Source organism: Manduca sexta, chromosome 21, assembly GCF_014839805.1.
Source record: "Manduca sexta isolate Smith_Timp_Sample1 chromosome 21, JHU_Msex_v1.0, whole genome shotgun sequence".
NCBI lineage: Eukaryota > Metazoa > Arthropoda > Insecta > Lepidoptera > Sphingidae > Manduca > Manduca sexta.
In genome coordinates this window covers 4,777,731-4,792,043 of record NC_051135.1, presented here as the reverse complement: position 1 = coordinate 4,792,043, position 14,313 = coordinate 4,777,731, and the positions used below count along the sequence as shown (strand labels likewise).

The window sequence follows — 14,313 nt, the reverse complement described above, 5'->3', positions numbered from 1 at the left end:
GTGTGATCACAGTGTAGTGACAAGATGTATGTGAGTGCGCACGAGTGACGTCACCAGTGACAATGTATATCGCGAGACTTGTGTGTTTGGTGGTAGTTTCAGCGTTGCTGAAGGAAGCTTTCTGTAAGTATTATCACTTTTATTATAAGGTAGACTCCTGTGATTCTTTTTGTACATCAATTTATACATAATCGTAATTAATACAAGGATTAAGTCTTTCAGTGAAAATAGGATCTTAATTTGACGTAATATTACCGTAATAGTATCAACTTCAAGGTCGGCCAATAGACGTATATTTAATAATAGTAAGTCATCTAAAATTTTCGTTTCTCGATTCAAGAATCCAACCTACTACCTTACAGTTACAGCCTTATTCTACTGCCACAAGATCAATATAGCATTCCCTTTACCTATTTTATCTCAAAATTATTCATTGCTCTCGTGGGCACTACTCTGAGATTGGTCACGTGTATACGAACAAAGCTTGTAACGAATCAAGTGATGCGGTCAACACGCGAACAATTTACGAACTTGATCGCTTTTGTAATAATAAATACCATAACAGTAATGTGGTTGTCGGATATGCTGTCATTGTTCCGGCTTGAAGGACCACAGTATTTAAAGTGTTAGGTATTGGCTTTTATGTGAATTTTCTGAGAACGTACTAACGCATTATTTATTTATGTCTATTGCTGTTAGGTCTCTCATATGTGACAGACCGCCTGGGTAGGTACCACCGTAATGTCTATTTCTGCCGCTAAGCAGCAGTGTGTAGTCACTGTTGTGTTCCGGTTTGAAGGACATTGTAGCCAGTGTAACTACTGGACATAGTGATACTTAACATCTCATGTCTCAGGATGGCGAGCGCAATGGAATACCAAACAATACTTTGTAATTCATGGTGTTGGATGGTGTTTCTGCTGGTCGTATCGCTTACCATCAGGCGAATGGCGGCCTCGTCTCGTCATTCAAAGCAATAAATAAATAAAAATAAAAACACTTATATTATAGTATAACTTTGCAGATAATATAATTATTGACAACTATCAGATTTAGAATCCAAACTCTCACAATAACCAGTGCAATACAGAGACACGTATTGATTTTAATACAACATTCTACGAAATATAATTGTTATCGTGCGGGTATCCCACATATAGCCATGGAATTCCTCTAATAAAAAAGCAAACAAAAGTATTTAGGTATCAAATATGACCATAATATTACGTAAATTGAACTAGTACGAAACAAATTGCGTTCATTAACTTAAAACAAATAGTTACGGCAGGTGAAAGTTTGGAAAGCGAGAACCGTGAACTTTAAATTAAATCATAATTTTATAGACTTGTACGATATATGCGAGGTCAACTTAGTTTATATTATTATTATTTAAAATGTTTTATTTTCTAGAACTTTCCAGGAAATAGCGTCCCACTTCCATTAATCTATCAGCTGTAATAGGAAGATGTTAGCTACACAAAAATATTATAAACAAACATGAATATCATCAACTTTTATCTCAAGGGCTTCTAAAATTTATTAGGGAATTATAGTGCAGAGCACCTAGCCTCTTTTATAAGCAGGTAAATACATTATGGAATATGTAATATATCAACGATTTGGCTACAATAGAAACGGCTTTTTATAAACAAGCCACGTTTGGCACAGTAGTCTATTTTAACTTCAATAGCCGAAATAAGTTTGAAAAGGTCACGTAATTAATTGAATTTAAATATAGAGATTAAACTAGACATATTCTTGCTTCTGTGCCAACTCCGTATTAAGTCATAGGTCAGGCTAGAGTTCATGATCTCGAGAAATGCTTTATTGAAATGAGGGTGACAGAATTTATAAATATTAACCTCAAAATTCGGAGATATTCTGACCCGAGAAGTCGCACACGCGCAATTATAGATCTACTACATTTTATAATTTGTGATTCTTTTTAGGTCTAGTACGAATGCTCTTTTATCTATGAGTAGTCTTTAAAATATGAATAAATATATCAATCTAACATAACTTGACAGTCTTTTTATGTTTATTCTAATAATTTGCACCTGGTCAATGACCTACATGCAGCAACTAAGTAAAATAAATAATGTTCGAAGTAATAAATTGTGAAAAAGTGCGCTCGCTTCGTTTCTATCAACCACATTTTATTAACCGTAGATGAAAACATCAACTTGTTTACAAAAACATACGCACGTGAAATCTCTATCACGGTTGACAGTCATTCAGAGCGAAACCGAAATGCTTAGATCCGAAGCAACTCTAACAAGCATCACCAACATTATGAGAACCATATCGAAAAATTAGGCAACTTAGTTGACATTAGGGAAATATTAAAATAGAACTAGTTATAAATAAAAAAAAAAGTTTAATTGTAATATGTGGGTAGATATTTTAACTTTGACTTTTCGGACAAACAACATCTTAGTTCCTCTGTGACGATGAAGGCTGCAATGTCTTCGAAACGTCGTGATTTTTTTTTTTCAAAAAAACCACGATTAAGTCTGAAAAGTATTTTCATTTCAAAGTCTAACATTTCTTCTTACTCCTATTTCTTTTGTCACATCACATTTTTTGGAAGTCAAATTAGGTTATCCTCCATTCAGATTCAAAGCAAAATGACTACATTAGTGACCTGGCCTGTTACGCACTCAACCATCCTCAATATATTTATATATTGTGTTACGTAATATATATTCTAGTTTCATTTCAAATTTTTGGCCGTAAATTTTAAGCCCATAAATTACGTCAAGTATACCATAAGATGTGATGATTATGTGTAATATTTTTAATATGTAAATATATGGCGAAATTACGTAAAACATCGTCGCCGATTGCAATCAGTTTGTCGGATTATGTTGATTATTCATTTTTATAGCAACTGTTATGATTATTATCCAATTTAAATTTTAATGCACGGGATATACGACTTTTCACGAAAACGTTACACAAAAGGTTCAGTTGGCTAATATAACGTCTTTTACATTTAACATCTTATCTGGTTTGTTACCATCATCATCAACAGCCGCAGGATGTCCCTGCTGAACATAGACCTTCCCTAAAGATTTTCATAGGTTATAGTTATAGGGTGTAGGTTTTGATTCTCTAGTGACATCGCTAAATATGCGACATAAACAGCCGTATTTTATGATCACGTCCTCACAAGTTTGATTTTTTCCAGCTAAAAGAAACCGTATACCCGAGTGATTGTTATAAATTTTATCTTGATACGTGTTCCTAGGAATAAGGGTCTTGATAACCAGAAAGACATACATATGGAGAGGGTTCCTTGTAAGGTATGGAGCCCTAAATATGATCATCTTCCTTACATTTTACTAAACGTTAAAAGGTTGCTCCCACAATTCAATTTCCCATCCGGAGCGACAATTAGTTTCCCCACAATACTTCCTCAAGTGACAATAGAAGCCTCATAAGAAATCGCATCACAATCCAACTTCATTCGTTTCTTAAGTATTGTGCGAGATCTGAATCGAATCCCACGACCCGGCTACTTAACTTTAGCACACTTTAAATTCTAACGCAACGACCTAAGGTTAAAAGTTGAGTGATGATTTGTTTATCACATTTCTGCTTTTGTTTCTCTTATGCTAACCCTTATTACGAAGGTGTAAGGTAGATAATGATGTAACTGAATGGTATAAGTGATTGTGAAATTGTAGCCTACTTTTAAACGGTTTATACTTCGAGGTGATGACACGCTGCCTCTTTTCTTCGACTAATTAATTCGTTGGGTTTAGTGAAATCCTCAGTGATCGACTGTTCATAGATACTCAGGTTGTTAACAAAATTATCTGAATATCGGTGAGGAAAGTTATAAACATTTGCTGATATAATAAAAAATGAAATTGTACATATTCTAAATAATCACTATTTCATAGACTTTGTTTATCGAATAGTAGAAGATAAATTACTTTTCATTATTAACACGGCTTGGACTCTTCTAGAAAAAAGGATATGAATAAAAAAGGAAGACAAGCTACAAAGCTTAGGTTACACCAACATAATAAATTTGTTTACCAACTATTTTGGCTGTAATAGAGTTGAAGGATAAAGTGTATAAAGGTATCAATTTTGGAAACGTAGAGATACACCTGGAGCGTTGGAGTTTATCAAAAGCCAATTTTGTCTTGAAATTAAATTAAATATAAATACCCAATCAATTCGATGGTATCCTTGATCTTTGCTCAATAGAAAGGGCTACTAATAAATTTCCAAACGCCATATTTAAACAGTTTAGCAATATAATAAAATGACACTTAATCTAAACTATTGCATGTAAAATAGCTTTTTAATTATGTTGCCAAAATGCTGCCTGTGTGATGCAATACAAGATGTATGGACCATTAAACTGACGTTAAAAATATATGGTATTGAAGATCTGATAACATGAAATTAATTAAACAAAATTTGAATGAGGATTAATGGATTGTGTAAGGTAAATGTTAAACTGTAAATCTGATCGAGATATGGGAATTACGTAGTTGTATACATCTCTTTACAGTAGACTGATGGCTGACCATTTGGCTGATGGTGATGACGATAATATATCTCTATTGCGAGATTTAAGTAGCATCGCTTTGTTCATATTTCTGTTGTGTTTTGGTTTTAAGGAAATTTTTGCTGGTGTAATTACTAAGTTTTATGAGATTTGATATCTAATGTCTCAGAGCCACTGCTCCAGTGGTGTGTCTTTCAAGTGAGACGAAGACATTTTATTCTCCCACAACGCAATTACGATATCGCAATGTTTAGTGTCACAAATAAATTATTCAAAATCACCGAAAATTAAACCATTTATAATGGGATTATGGTTTATAACATATTAGCAATGGCTCATCAATTCCCATCAAAATGTACTCAACAATCGTTCAATTTGAATGACAGTTCGTGCGTTCATAACTTAGAAATTAGCTGTTTTGGTTTTGTTATTCAAACCTAGACTTCATTTATGTAATTTACATCATTATTGTAATAATAATACATTATGCAGTAATCAGATAAATCGACTAGATCATATAGCTGGTGGTATATATCCTATACTTTGTATCTGCCCGGATGGCGACCACCGTACACAAGGTGTTAAAACGCGCCATTGTGGCCCACGCAAGTGCGCCGCGTTCTGGGATCAGCTTGAGTATATCCGGTTCCAACAGACCGGCATAGTTGTATCGCCTGTCGAAGGGTAATCATTTCTCGTCACTCGAAATTCTATTGGACTCCACTCCACTTACCATCAGGTATAGTGGGCTCAATTTGTTGTGCACTTTTAAAAATGGTCTTTCGTAGAGACTGAGCACCATTAATCTAACATGTTTGCCGCTAAACTGCAATGTTAAACTACTGATATGTACCTATTAAATGAATATTGAAACTAGTATTATTATTGATTATTTAAAGATGTAACACCTATATTAATTTTACCAATAAATCTGCCTTCGGTTAATATAGGAATAAAAAGCACATAGTTTGGTATATACATTTATACTGATGTGAAAAATAAGACATTGCATCTACCAAATATTTTTAGTGATAACTGCAGTGTGACTGCCTGGGTGGCGTAGTTGTTTTACGGTATGACTGCAGTACTGAGGTCTAGGATTCTATCTCTGGGTCGGACAAAGTGATATTAGGTTTTTCGTCTTCGGAGTTTTGAATTTATGCTAGATATAGCGATAGGCTTGCCAATATCACATTATGGGACGGAATACATACGGCGGAACGTTGATGCACGAGTTGCACCTCTGCCTACCTCTTTAAGGATAAAAGACGTGAGTAAGTTTTAGTGAGCGCAGTGTAATGTTGGACTATTTCATCCGCATATATGTGAGCAGTTGCAAGATACTTTTTATACAGGGAGGTAGTCGCAATTTTAAGTTAAAATAACTGTCGATTTTGTAACTTTATATACGCTTGATAGAAGTGTTACTTCGATGACGAAATCTAAATTCGTTTTATACAACATGTTTTTTTATTAGCACGATATAGTTAGACCTATAAAATTGCAGTAAACTGTATATGAAGTTTGTTGGGTTTTGTTTACAAAGTAAATCGAATATATAGTTAAAACGCCTCTATATCTAAGTGAATAAAAGATGCTCATAAATAAATAAGTCAGTTTAGACATTTTTTTATTTCTTCTACAGTAGGTACCGACAGCTTCGATCGAGATGGTCTATATATAATGTACGTGTATGAACAAGTATGTTATCGCAAGGCTTCATAATAAAGCAACGGTGACTACGACCAGGTCATTGATTTGAATTGATTTGAATTTGATTGAATTATAAACAATTTGATGCCAGTTAAAATATAACCTATAGTGAAAGCATACCTCAGCTACTAAGATAAACCATAATGACTTGAGGAAGATATTCTCATTGTAATTAACACTGCATGCAAGCAGTTGGTTCGCGGGCACAGTTCATTGGCTTTGTGCAAAAACAACGGAAGCCTGTGTAATGGCACGGGCGCGTCGGGAACTATTCATTCAGCGTTGATTGAGCAAAAACGTTGGAAATTACTTGATGACACGTTGGGATGCCTTAAGATGTTATAAGATGTACAGTTAATGGGTAAGAGACGTCCAAATTATTAGCAGTCTGTTGATATCCTTCAATGAAGGTTTCTAGGTGGGAGGTCGTCTTACGTAGTAGTCTGGTTTAGTATTATCTATTCTATTATCTATTTCCGTCACTAAGCAGTGAAAACATTTTTCTAACTTTTAATCGGAACATAAGTGTTCCCAATTTAAGGATTTTGTATCCACTTATTACGCAAAAATAAAAAGCACAAACAAAGGGTACTCGGTACTTGCGTAAAGGGTTTTTGTCTGATGAGGTGATAAACTTACTACTCTATAGGGCAGAACTAAGCTATACAAACTGGCAGTGATGGGATTCAGATCCTCATCGGTCCCCTAGATTAGAAGTTTAGACATCTACTATACCAATGAAACAAAGGAGTAGTATTCATATGTAAAGCTGCAGAGTTAACGCGCTAATCTCAGAAACTACTAAACCGATTTTGACATTTTTTTCAATAATAGGAAGCTACGTTACTACTAAATGCTATATGCTTCTTTATATCCCGGGATCTTTATCCCGGAAAACATTTTCACACGGCGGAGTTGCGAGTAAAAGCCGGTAAAACAAGATAATAAATTTTAATAAATAATTCTGGATTACAATCAAAACAAAAAGATAGCAACAATTAAAAATCTTCATTGTTTGCTTAAAATCATCAAAAGCATTCTCACGTACTAACAATCACTAGATCAAACGCGAAGCAAAAGTTATTTAACATAAACAAGCCACGAATCATGAATATTACGATGCGAACTCGTGTGACCACTTTCGTTTTTTTTCACCGGACAGGTCGGAAACGTCCGGTCGGTTATGTAAAAGTTTATTTGTATCTTATTTATTATATTCTCGTTTTAGTGTATAGCGGGTGAATAATCTTAGGTGAAATGTCGGGTCGAATATGAATAGGTTATCTAACACGATCATTGTTTTAAGCGGTTTAAATTTTACTGGTGGTAGGTCTCTCATATGGGATAGTCAGCCTGGGTAGGTACCACCTGTGTCTATTTCTGTAGCTAAGCAGCAATGTGTAGTCACAGTTGTGTTCCGGTTTGAAGGACATTGTAGCCAGTGTAACTACTGGACATAATAAGACTTAACATCTCATGTCTCAGGATGGCGAGCGCAGTGGAATACCAAATAATACTTTATAATTTAAGGTTTTGGATGGTGTTCCTACTATTTATAGGCAGTCGTATGGCTTACCATCACGTAAACGGCAAGCTCGTCTCGTCATTAAAAGAAATAAAAAAGCGGATTTGAAGATTGTATTATCTCGTTTACATAGGCGCCAGGTTAGGTCAGGTTAGTAGACATTACTGATTCGGAGCCTAATAACAGCTGATTTACGTAAACGATCCCAATCTCAATCCTTATCCGATTTCGAGAACGAACCAATCAAAATAACTCATTTTTAAATATCAGAAAACCTTTGTTGCGGTCGGTCCATTTTTGTTCTTTTCCGCCCGCTGAAGTTTGCGCGCCAGTCATAGGCTATACGATTGCTCCACGTTATATTCCTTGAACTTGAATATATTTATGTAACCCAATGACGTTTTACAAATAAAAACATGTTAGACATAACCTGCTGGAATTCACAGATATAGCCCATAGGTGTATTGAAACCAATTGTTAAGATTAATAATTAACCTTTTTTTCATCATCGTAATATTGCTACAGTTGTTACGGTGTTATATATGTGTAAATAAAAAAATAGACTTCCAAAAAAGCGATTGAGGTCGTTGATAAAAAAAGGCGGTAAGACAAGAACAAAGTTTGATGGCAGCAGGTATTAGAGAGGTCATCTTAGCAGGTGTATTTGACTCCCGCCCTGTGGAATGGGGGCGTTTGGAGAATTCCACCACGGTATCCCCTGCCTGTCGTAAGAGGCGACTAATAGGGGCCACGAAGGGGGTCGTCGGCGGGCAGCAGGGGGCTGTCCGCCCTAGTGATTTCTGTGCATCCTTTGCACATTTTTCGGTTGACCCCCGGGATGGACGGCAGTGTGCAGTTGGCCTCACGCTGCCGTAGACGCCGAGGGCGTCCTTCGGTGCGCGGGGGCTTCTGAGCCCCCCCCCATAGGAGACGGGCCGCAAGGCGGCACCGCGCAGGGGCGGCTGCGGTCGCAGGCTAGACACTTCAACGTCAGAGGAAGCCCGCAGCCGTCCCTAATGCGCCGAAGAGGGCCACCGCGGAGTTTTAGCTGGTAGGCCGTGCATAGGTTAAGTTGTATATAGGGCTAGGGACTCAGCCCGGCGGTCGCCCGAAGGTCACCATCAAATCCGGGCGGCTCAATGCCGGGCCGTAAGGCACGGTTACCCCAGCATAACCGCTCAGTCGCCCCCCACGAAGGCTGGGCGGTAGTAATAAGGCACATTCTCCGCGAAACCAAAAAAAAAAAAAAGGTGTATTTGACTCAGCTCTCTTGTGGCTACACCTTACTCATGTTTAAGAGCAGGTGCGGCGCTTCTCACTTGGTGGAGGAGTTGTGGTACCTCATTGTATAAAAATTAAACTTATACGCAATTTTGGGTGTGTTATTTTTCTTTGACACTTAAATGCTCACTTTCGTGATTTTGATGGAAAACAATACAAATATTTAAAATATTGTATTAACTGATTGTAGTTCTAAATCTTAGTTGGATAAAAGAAATAATGTTAAGTCATTCCCGAGAATATCTTATCATTCACTTGCAATAAACGAAACGATTGAGTCCAGATCGTTGCAAATCAATTCCAATTTGTCATCCATTCAAATCCAAATAATAGTTAGTGCTTATTCTACATTTATAGTAATTTCTCGGCTCGTTTTGATCTGGAACATTCGCTCGAATATAACCGTTATTATACAAATAAGATGATTATTACTCTAATAAAATATTGCAAACTGATCTATTTCATTTTATATAATAGTTAGGTTTTGCTCAGGGCTCTGACTGTGCTCAATACCTTTTTCCGGGATAAACTGTTGTCTAGATTTTCATTGCCTGCATATATAAATGTTGTTAAAATCTAACCCTTACATAAAAATATAACAAAAACATATGATGGGCTATTAATGTAAAAAAAATCCAAGATTAGGAGAGGACGTAGAAGATATGTCAGTGTACAATAAAATAAGAAAATATAAGGATTTTTCAACATAATAATATCATTTTTTAATGGAATGTCATTGGATAAAATGTAATTTCAAAATGTTTCTGAATAATACGTCAAATACTTCCCACGCATCTTTGATTTCATTAATTGTATCTCGATTATGTATTTAGATCAAATAAGCAAAAACTAGTACTTACATAATTGTTTTGGAAATGGTGCGCGGCCGACCGTCGCGCTGCGTATCAATTAATTACCAATCACAGTTTCCCACGGTTTCTTCAACATTAACAAGGCCGTTAGTTGACATTATGTTGAAAATAATTCGACAGGTTATAAATAAATAAATCAGCCGCACTAATAAACCTGACGTCTTCCTAATAACAGTGCAAAATTATTCAAGAGCGTTGAAGTGATTTCGACTAACAATCAGCAAGGGGCTATTTGTGTTTGATAGGACTATAAGCTGTTTGTCCATCATCACAAGAGAAACAAACTCAACGCTACCCCTATAAAGATACGAGCGACATATTTTAGAGTGTTTTTACGTTTTAATAGACTTAAAGCGGGTTATAATTTCAATTTACAAAACCATAACTATATATGCGGCCCCATTAATCCGAACGTAAAGTTACCGCTTGCTCAAATTCGTATGTTAATATATCTAGTCAGTAAAACTAACTAGTGCAACTAAACTCGCCGTCATTACCGAATAGGGCCGTAAAATACTTGGAAATATGTAAACAGTTTATGCAGAAATGCCTACGCCTAGACGACTCGTGGAATTATAATACATGTTACAAAGTTTACGAGTGCTATTAACATGGCGAGTGATAAAGTTTTGAACAAGAGGTTTTGACTTCGATATCTATGCTGAGACAAATTGGAGGAACACAACAGCTGTTATTTTTGTTCGACAAAACTAATAAAAATATTTAAACAAGCCTTTTACTTAATATTTTACCGCTTATATAATACATACCATTACAATATGACAGTTTTTAATCTAATTTTTATTTCACCAAATGTCAAACAGTAGGAGTTTATGGTAGCCATCTTCGATCTAAACCGCAAATGTTATAATTTAGACATAACCCAAGTAATTTTAAAATGCATTTTTGCTTACCTTCAATGCCAGACACGGATATAAACAGTAACAACAATATAATTAAAACAGGAACGACGTTTTCGATTTCTACGCCTGTCGCAGAACCCGTTAGCGTAAACAGCCTGCTTCCTACAATCTTAGGATGTGGGTCTTAATGCATACAATTTTATAAACTGTACGGTCATGCGATATTTACTTTCCCACGTAACTGCACTAAAAGTATCCGTTTGAGTCATATTCTAGCGTTAAGTGAAAAGTGTTTAATATATCCTCATGCCGCTTTATTCATAAGTAAGGCAATGTCAAAAGAAATTTACCTACTTTTCACGAGCTTATATCGTATCTGATATTGTTGATTGGGCTCTGGTCTATCATTATATAAGGTCAAGTTTCAATTCCCCGCAACTTAACTTTTGCTAGTGGTACGATATATTTTATATCGGCCCGGATAGCGACCACCGTACACATGGTATTAAACCCGCCATAGCGGCCCACGTAAGGATTTCGCGTTCCAGGATCAACCTGTGTATATCCGGCTCCAAAACGCCGGCATAATTGTATCAACTGCCGAAGGGTGATCATCTCTCGACAGTCGACATTCTATTAGACCCCACTCCACTTACTATCAGGGGACTTCAGTTAGCCGTGCACTTATAAAAAAAAATACGGGTGTTTCAAATTAAACTCATATACACTCTGTAGTCTAAAATCCTACTGGTTCAGAATCTAGGTAAACTGATATTAAAGTAATGAGGCAATTTAAGTACTGAGACTAAACTTAGTCAATTAACAACAGGTGTAAATCTCCTAAACGGTATGCCGGAGTTCTTCTACTCATATCCACCATATGTTTTATTTTGGTTACCAAGTAGCAGTATGCAAACACTGTGGTGTGCCTGTTAAAAGTGAATTGTAATCAAACTAATTAAAGGACGTTTAATATGTAATGCCTCTTGATAATATATAATGTGAACCATATATTATATAAAAAAAACAGTGTAAAAGTAGTAGCACGGTGTACTAAAGTAGTATTGCACACCGGTACCTATATCGGCAGAATGTATTGGAACATTTTTATATTTAACAACCACCTGTGTGTTAAGTACCTTTATTCAGCAATGAAGGATTTCTATTTCATAATATGATTCCTATTTCTTGGGTTTCTACTGAATTTTAACAATCAATGTAATTTACTAAGTTTAATTAAAGTATAATTTATTCTAACTGCTTTTATGTTTCCAGTCTCCCTACTTTTAAATTTCCTTTAATTACATTTATTAGATTCGTGACTAACGTTTTCAAAAACGGTACCAAAGTACCGCGAATCTGAATCTCGAGAGTGCTCATTAACGAGCCAGTATCTGAGGTACCGTTCGCGGTGCAACCTAAATAATAAAATAGCAACAAACTCCAGCCTTTATTTTAAATGATTGTACATTGCAAACTATGGTCTAAGAGTTTGCCTTACGGGCAGATACGGCATTCTGTACATAAACATTCTGTACGGATTATATTATAATTTTATGTCTACCCCGAAGAGGTTATAAGAAGCAGAAATAATTCGCATTCAAAATAATTTACAGTAATATCGCACTCTTAAAAATAATAACCTATTTCAAAATTATTAATTTGTGGCAGTCGTCGGAAAACTAATTTTTGTCTGCTACCTTTTTTGAAGTTGCTATAAAATTGAGCTTATTAAAGATAGGTAAAAAATAAATCATATATCATAAAAAAAGGGAAATAACTAAAAGGTGGCAAACAGGAATTGCTTGTTTGACGATTCCCACAAATTGGAAATTTTCGAATGGGTCATTATTTTATTAAGAATGCGATATATAAAATATATAGACCTAGGACATAGAACTATACTAATATCCTCTGTTTGAATTCCTAAACCATCTGAGTATATTTTATTGAGACTTAAGACTTTGAAATTGACATCAGTCAGCATTACAAGCTCGTATTTTTATTAACGGTTCATTAAAAGAGTTTTTGGAATATCATAATCTGGAAGTCGGCAGGTGTCTAAGTGAAAGGCGTTTTATATGTGTCACATAAAGTTAATGCTTTTAATAGATAATATTTATGTTCTAATATATACATCCCTTTTATTGCAACCATATAAAGCATAATTTCAAATTAAAATTACTAAAACCATATTACCACTATGCTATAATATGAAAAATCACATGTCTGTTCCTCGGTAGATGCAACAGTCGTTTACCACACTCCATTGTATTTCTAAACCCTCGTTGCTTTGTCACCCAATTGTTCTAGATAAAATCAAATAACTTCAATTCTGTAACCACGAGCTCCTAGACTGGCTAACACAATATTATTGAGCTGCGAAAACCCGACAGATCGTTCATTGTAGAGATACGAATCAGTAAATGTGCCTTTTATTACATAGTTTATACTCGTAGGTATTCGCCGTGAAGATAGCCGTTTCTTGTGGATTGACTTGGTTAAATATTTTAAAGCAAAATCTTAAATTCTAGTGGGTTATATTTATAATGTATGTTGGTAACCTGTAGTTTCAAGAATTGTTAAATTCCAGGGTCAGCCAGTGTAACGTTTTGAAAGATGACTTTTTTGGGGCCTAAATAAGATGATGGGTCATCTGATGATGAGTGACTTAATAAATATACTGCCAGAAGAATTGTAGACATTGAAGAAGAATAAGGATGAGGGAAGCGGATTTGTTGATCAACAACTTTTATAGGCGGGCCTGAGACAATAGGAATGTGCTATTATATGGGATAATAAGATTCCTGGCACGATGTGGGTATATGCACCATTAAAAGGGAAAAGGCGGTAATAGTATATATGTTTTGATCCTAAGATATAATTCCGAAGTTTCACATTATACCTAGTTAACACATTATGTTTAGTCCATACAATCTAAGTTTGATACCTATAATATTATGTATCTGAAATACTAAGGCCATCTGAACGGCATTGTGTCTACTGAATAATAGTCTGTGAAACATCGCATCGATATCATCTACTATTTGCATATCTGATGTAATTTTATAGATATTCTCTGGTGAGAAGTTTTGTGAAGGAAAAACTAAACCCTCCTCACTTTACCTCAGCACCTCTCACTCACTACCCAGAAGAATCGCAACTGAAGTACTATATGCCTTTTGTGCTGTATCATATCCTTAGTCTAATCTATCCAAACACCATTTTAAATCAATTTTATTTTAGAATAATTCAACAAAGATATTTTATTGCAGATAGGTAGAAATAAATAATATTCTAAATAGTACAGAAACCTATTTAGTAAATCTATTTCTTTTACCTACAATCTTCATGCACTGTAGTTCCGGTTAGTAGGAAACATCAGCTATGTTGTATTGAGATTTGTTACAGGCGACCAGAATTTAGTACTATGCTTAGTAATTTAAACTTCTAGATTGCTACATGTCAGCGTGACGCGTATCATATGAATGACTTACGCATCTCCGCATACAATTGTATAAAACGTGACAA

At 35.4% G+C, this 14,313-nt stretch overlaps 1 protein-coding gene across 1 annotated transcript in view; it reads left to right on the top strand.

Annotated features, from left to right (window-relative positions):
- The window catches only part of LOC115450290 (cadherin-89D), a 56,851-nt gene continuing 42,538 nt past the window's right edge, over window positions 1-14,313 (top strand). Inside the window, 1 exon segment of the mRNA XM_037441191.1 lies at window positions 1-123. Within this exon segment, the coding sequence (XP_037297088.1) occupies window positions 63-123 (61 nt within the window). The 5' untranslated portion in view covers window positions 1-62.